The following is a 7019-nucleotide window of genomic DNA, read 5'->3' as shown; positions in this document are numbered from 1 at the left end:
GTGCGTTCATCCCCTCCAGCCTCGCAATCCTTCAATGACGTGTTGCTACAATATAGAGAACGTCGTGTTTGTTGCCGTGCGTTATGACATTATCACTTTTTTAATAAATAAATAAATGTGGACGCGCCAGATAAGGTAGACCGAAAGTGAGGGTTATGAATGAACTGTTCGAAAGTACAAGTAGAATAAGTACCTAATTCTTCTGAGTGAAAGGAAGGCTGCAATCTCGGATCCCATGATACTCCGGCAAAAAAGTTAAGTTCTTGGTACCATACTGTAAAGAATCTCATTCTAGAACTCAAGGAGAAAGATGTGAACTAGCGTATATTTCGGGTGAGTAGTATACAAATTTCACTATCTCAATAGATTGTCAAAAAGTGTAACACTAATCTCTCGTCAGTGTTGTTGTATACATTGGATGGTTTCTTATTTTCCTATCGTTTCGGCTTTTCTTTTTCAATAGAAGAGTGAGGAAAAGTAGTGCTTCATAAGTCGTTATTCTCTCAAATCGTTATTTCCCTATGATAAGTGACATTTACTTAATAGTGGCGCCACACTTTACCTGTTTCATTAAAATTCTGGCATCTAGCAGCGCCACTCGTGCTTTATTTATATTTCTGAAGAGAAATACTCAGTTGATAAAATTTCTCGCATCAGGGGAGAGTATCATGAGAGAGTCGTACGTTCCCTGTGTTGCCGACTTTAGCCAATACACTACCATCAACAACAACAACAACAGCAACAACAAAAAGTTTAATGACGGATTATGACCGGATTTGTTTTACTGAGAGTTGCTTTACTGGACGAAAAGGGAGTAATTGTATTTAAAAAGCAAACGAAACTGATACGTACCTCGGTGGGTGATACAGTTCAAAAAATAACATTCTGTTTTGAGAAGAGTTTTTGTTACCCGCAGAGATGAAATCAATATGTATCAAGTGTGTATCATAATTAATAGCGACAACTTACGCGTATGGAAGTATACGAGAATAGAAATCAAATTGTTCCAATAAACATGGGTTTCCAAAAGAACCGTTTATGAAATAACTGGCAATTTGTGCTTATCAGACACCACTGACTTCAGCTCACTTTCTGTTGGTGTCAGTTGACATTAAATGTGGTCGAAGATGGGTAGATCAAGCACGGTCTGTATCTCAAAGACCGTCTGAACTCAATGTTCTGAATATTTCTGTGCAGAGTCATCTCGAAAGTGAAGTGTGTAGCACTCCTGTAGATACAGTTGAAGAACTGTAGCAGCACTTTGAACAGTCTTGTCAAGCTCTACGACATGATCTGTGGGAGTCAGAAAATATTCGTATCTCGCTACAGAGACGGGGTAATATTGTATCCAGGCGTGAGGACGACACGTGGACCTCCTCTTAGCAGGTGAGTGTCTACAGTGAATTGCAACATGTAACGCACTGAAACAGTATTGACATTCTTGTTAAGGTACATCGTGGATGGAACTTGAGCCCGTTTATGTGGAGACGTAATCGAAGAGTTTGCATTTCAAAGGTAATATGTCATATCAGAGACAGTGGCAACTCCTAACCATACATTCTTAACTGATTCGCAAACGGCTCATCGCGGACCCGTTATTAATGGAAAGGTTTTTCTTCTATTACCATATTGGCGACTGTCTCTAGCTTTGCACATGTAGCACGAAGTATCTGGCGTAGCAGTAAACTTATTTGCAGGCCACTGCATAGAGCTATGCACAAAAGTCTTAGTACAGTGTAAGGTAACTGCACAGCATCAGTTTTATAAAGCTGAAATGATTTAGGCGGCGCATCGAGGGAAATTCTTAGGAAGTAATAACGTTATCTGTTGACAGTTGGCGTTCGGAGTGGAATCTCGTGGCAATGATGAGAGTACATCATGATTTAATTAATCTGTTCATAACCAACTTAAAGAATCATGGTTATATGTGTGCCTGTGACTGAAACTGCCTTTTAATTAGAAGCGTATAATGTATCGGAGGCTTGCTGACAGTATCATGGCCGAAGACCACAAATAAAAGAAAATGAAACACGAGGAAACATGGCCGATGTAGATCAACAGCCGGCCATAGGCCTCATCTTGTAAACCTTAGCACTCACCAATCCATTGTTCAGACTGGCTGCCGCAATTCTTTTTCGCAGACTTTGTACCAAACTTATTCACTCGTTCTGCCAAGCAAAGAATCGTGTCCGCACATAAGTTTGACTGAAGAGAAGCATAAAGCTCGAGTCACCTGCCTTGCTGCTGAAAAATTTTCTTTTTGTACTGGAATCAAAGATGCATCCTTTGCTGACGTAGTTGTTCCGGAAATGTCTTAAATGGTTCAAATGGCTCTGAGCACTATGGGACTCAACATCTTAGGTCATAAGTCCCCTAGAACTTAGAACTACTTAAACCTAACTAACCTAAGGACATCACATACACCCATGCCCGAGGCAGGATTCGAACCTGCGACCGTAGCAGCCTCGCGGTTCCGGACTGCAGCGCCAGAACCGCACGGCCACCACGTCCGGCGGGAAATGTCTTACTTTATGCGTAAAAAATTAAGACCCACAGATTTTTGATTCGCATTTTCTTCGCCATGCAGTTACTCTCAAACGACTGCTTATGATACTTCGAAGTCAATTAACTCACTGCCCATTGTTCGAAGAAAAAAAATGGTTGAAATGGCTCTGAGCACTATAGGACTTAACTTCTGAGGTCATCAGTCCCCTAGAGCTTAGAACTACTTAAACCTAACTAACCAAAGGACATCACACACATCCATGCCCGAGGCAGGATTCGAACCTGCGACCGTAGCGGTCGCGCGGTTCCAGACTGTAGCGCCTAGAACCGCTCGGCCTCTCCGGCCGGCTTGATCGAAGAATGTACAGTGAATTACGAGTGGCAATTGTGAGTACAAGTGTTAGAGAAGCAGAAACTGACAGTCTGGAATTTTCGAAGTGTGGTCCCTAAACATCTCTGGATGTCGATGGAAATTTTCCGTTGTGATCCAGTAGAAATTTCTCAGTGACATTCCATCCTCTATTTTTAAGATGTCAAGAAGAGCGTGCCATGTCTGTTTCCCTCTTTAAGAAGTTCACAATTCCACTAACGTTTGTGAGTAATGCTGCTACTTTTTAGTTGAGGCGCTTTAAGTTATTGAGTGCTGCACGCGTAATGTAGCCATGAATATCTCATGAGTTCGTGTAATTTCATATATTTCTGGACATGGTTAACACCACGAGACTGTTTCTGAAAATTTAAAAGTTTTGTTTCTACAGAACATAAGTCTGTTTACAGGTATGTAGTATCAATACCAGCGAAGGTAGGCAACAAACTAATTTGTCATCCTACGCACATTTCTCGTAAGTGATGTTCTTCGTACTTGTACTAGTAACAGTATTGGAATAATTTTGTCTTTTTTAAATCATAGGAAAAGTAGTAACATATTTGTGAACATATTCTCTGGTCTCGTTAGTGAAAGTGTTAAATCAGAGTCTTTATATTTGTCAATAAATCAGTTCACTTACTGAAGTCAGATACAAACAAGAAACTGTAATACTGATAAGAACGGAGTAACAAAGTAATGCATACTTGATACAAGAGAAATACAGCATTAGCACAATTTTTGTATCAAATCTCATTTATTTTCTGCTATACAGACGTATGTAAAGCAAAAACAATGAATTTCTGGCGTTGTGTTTCGTTTGAGACGTTGAGGTCAGCTACTGACGTTAGTGTCCATATTTCCCATAGCCTCCATAGCCTCCATAGCCTCCAGAGATGCCTGCAGAGTAACCACCACCATAGCCACCGCCGATGGCTCCACCGTAGCCACCGCCGATGGCTCCACCGTAGCCTCCTCCGTAGCCTCCACCAAAGCCACCGCCGTAACCGCCTCCGAGACCTCCGCCAATACCAGCTCCGCCTCCCACGACGACAGGTACCGGCTGGTTGACGACAACGGGCTGTGGTACTGGTACGGGGACTGGGCTAGGGACACTCACAGGTACTGGGACTGGCCTCTGCACGGGGACAGGGTACGGCTGTGGGACGGGCACCGGTACCGGCCTGTTGACTGGCACCGTGACAGGAACCTTGACTGGCACCGGGACAGTACGCTGGACGGTTACAGGGTATGGGACAGGGACCTGCTTGGTGATGGCAATGTTGGTGACTCGAGCACCTCCAACTGCAGAGCTGATACCACCTCCATAGCCGCCTCCAAAGCCGCCTCCGTAGCCGCCTCCATAGCCGCCCCCATAACCACCACCGATGAGCCCGCCACTGCTGTAGCTGCTGGCGCCTATTCCATATCCATCACCTCCATAGCCACCCAGGGAGCTAATCAACCCCCGTTTCTCTACCTGCTTCTCTTCAGCGAGAACCAAACCACACAAGAACACGCACACCTGGAACACACGATCCAAAAAAGTTTAATAAATAATAATAAACGTATTGTAGATTCAGATGTTTTGTGACATATGTATTTCAGTGATGTGAGCAGCATAAATCTGAACGGATATGTGCCTGCTGGAGTGTTATTTTCAGTCTTATTTAAGTAGTATAATGAGAACTTTAAACTGATGCTGACAAAGTGCCTGTAGGTCATATAATGTCACACACTACCATTTGGGAAACAAAACCTTGCATTATTTTCAGTACAAGTGGGATCTATTTATCTGGAAATGGTGAATACCAATGAATGGCTCAGATAAAAAATCGCAAAGATAATTCTCAAATGACAGTAACAAAAGTAATTTCGTACTGCGGAAGTTGTAGCTTTGGTATTTTACATCAAAATGTACTGCAGTAAATAAAACTTTGAAATATCGCCACTTCTTCTCCATGTGAAAATGACGTTATTTCAGTTTATTTTAGTACTGCATTTTTATCAGTTTATGACAGTATTTCATTTCTGAAATAGATTCAGTAGCCCATATGAAACACAAGAAGGAAGTTGTGTGATATAAAATGCACCTAAGTATTATTAACTCTCGAAGTGTGGTATATAACTGTCTGTAATAGGATGTTCCATAATTAAGAAATTACTTCTCTGAAGTATCACTGTTTGGCCAAAGAGCTGTATTAAAAACCAACGTTACACATGTGTTTTCTCGAAGACTCTAGAATCCACGGTCTCTAATTTTGAGGCACACAAATGACTAAATAAATGCTCCAGATGAAGGAAGAATAAGTGACAAATATATCTTTATTGCGTAGAGTGTAAAAATTGAGAAACTCACTGAGAAAATGGATAGCGAAGAATTAATGTATAAAAATTTAATAAATTGTACTTAGTCCAATATGAGAGTGGAGGAAATGTGAGCAGAGCATTATTCTACCACAAATTTCATCATTTAAGTTATTTTTAATGACTGCCCAGATGAAAGGAAGGAAGAATCTTTATACCCCCTACAGTTGCAGTAAGTTTTATTCCAACCCAATACTTTGAAGTACATTCTCACTAGAGAGAGGGCGATCAATTCACTGCTACAAATTTAGTGGTATTAAAGTGTAAGTTGTAAGTTGTTTTAATAAAAGGTTCCAGATCCAAGACAAATTTAAGTCGTTATCTGTATCAGTCACGATGACCGATGAAAATAACTGTTTTCCTTTGCCTTGTATCATAAGCTTTGCCAGATTTTCTCTTTCTAAACGTCGGTAAAATTTAACTTTGAACGACTACATTTACGTGTTGATACTAACTGCATATCTGCTTCAGTTCTCACTTGCCATTTAAAGAAAGACACAAGGTCACATTAAAAGAATACTGACTCAAATGAAACAAAAACAAATTATAAGACTTCATTGATTGCTTTTTTAATATAATATTTGTCATCTGTACCAATGCATTGAAATACTAAATATTACTTTAATTCTTTCATTCTAAGAGTAAAGGTCACAGACTGCCCAAAACGGCAAAAATATAGTAATAGTGTAAAAGATTATAGCTTGGAATTTTGAATAAAATTTACTGTTTTTCATAAACTATATGCTTTTTAAAGGCGAACCATAATACAGTTCCATAAAACTTAAATAATTTCTTTGATCGAAAATAACCCTGCCAGTGTTGCTGTCGAAAGATAACTGGAATAAGAAGTTTCGTTGACAGCCAAGAAATTTTACAAAATACTGCAACTGACAATATATTGAAGGATGATTCTCCTTTCCGAATTATCAAAATGTTTATAAGAAAATAGAACGCGTAGATTTAGCTTTCTCAAAATAACATCTCGGTAATTAAATATGTGTATCTCAAACGATTTCATGGGTTTAGCACATTTTCGTGACTGTCGTCAGACATTATAGAACTTCTCCTTACGAATGTACAATGTGTGAAGCAACTTGAAATACGACAATTGGGGTTGACATTTCCGTCTTCATTGTGAAAGGTTTCTTCTTCACTGTCTTTCGAGACGACATGATCTACTTAACGCTTCGACAATCCTCCTTCGGCTTAATATTACCAGTGTCTGAAAACACTATAAGGAAAGCTATAAAAGGTACTATTTAGGAGGCAAAGGCTAAACTGTTTTTACACTGACCTGGCAGTAAACGTTGAGCCAAAATCGACTATTACATTTTTCCCTTCCCTTACGTATCAGAATAACTGCACCATGGGCTATTTAAAGTGTAATACTTGCCAATTGCATTTTTAGTTAATGTTAAGAACTTTAACAAATATTAGCAAGAGAGAGTACGAATTCTTACCAGGATCCTCATTGCCGCTGGTGAAGATGGTACGGTGAGCAGACAATGACTGATGCTGGTAGATGGTTTCACTGCAGTTTATATACCCCGTCCACTCCTACCTGTAACTCTCCCTGCCCCCACTTCTCGCTCGGCCCACCCAAGCGGTGGCTGCTTTGCGATGTGTGACGCACTCTCTCCAGAGTAGAACGGTAGCACATCCTACTAGGGAAGATGGACGACCTTACATTTAGGTGTTTTCTTTTAATGGTCCATGATGTAACAGCTGTCAGGGGTGGTGCTGAAGGTGCTTACATTGCTTAAAGGAGAAATGTGACTCAGTA

General features: G+C 40.4%; 1 protein-coding gene across 1 annotated transcript; it reads right to left on the bottom strand.

Annotated features, from left to right (window-relative positions):
- Positions 1 to 3487: 3487 nt before the first annotated feature.
- LOC124594996 (glycine-rich cell wall structural protein-like) lies at positions 3488 to 6742 on the bottom strand. The gene is made up of 2 exons (XM_047133540.1): positions 6697 to 6742; positions 3488 to 4394 (listed from the first exon to the last, which is right to left on the bottom strand). Exons 1-2 carry the CDS (start codon positions 6706 to 6708, stop codon positions 3717 to 3719), a joined length of 690 nt encoding a protein of 229 aa, XP_046989496.1. The 5' UTR covers positions 6709 to 6742; the 3' UTR covers positions 3488 to 3716.
- Between the last annotated feature and the right edge of the window lie 277 nt (positions 6743 to 7019).

The sequence above is a fragment of the Schistocerca americana genome, chromosome 2 (assembly GCF_021461395.2).
Source record: "Schistocerca americana isolate TAMUIC-IGC-003095 chromosome 2, iqSchAmer2.1, whole genome shotgun sequence".
Lineage (NCBI taxonomy): Eukaryota > Metazoa > Arthropoda > Insecta > Orthoptera > Acrididae > Schistocerca > Schistocerca americana.
Note: the sequence above shows the minus strand (reverse complement) of the source record. Positions and strands in the feature narration are given on the sequence as shown.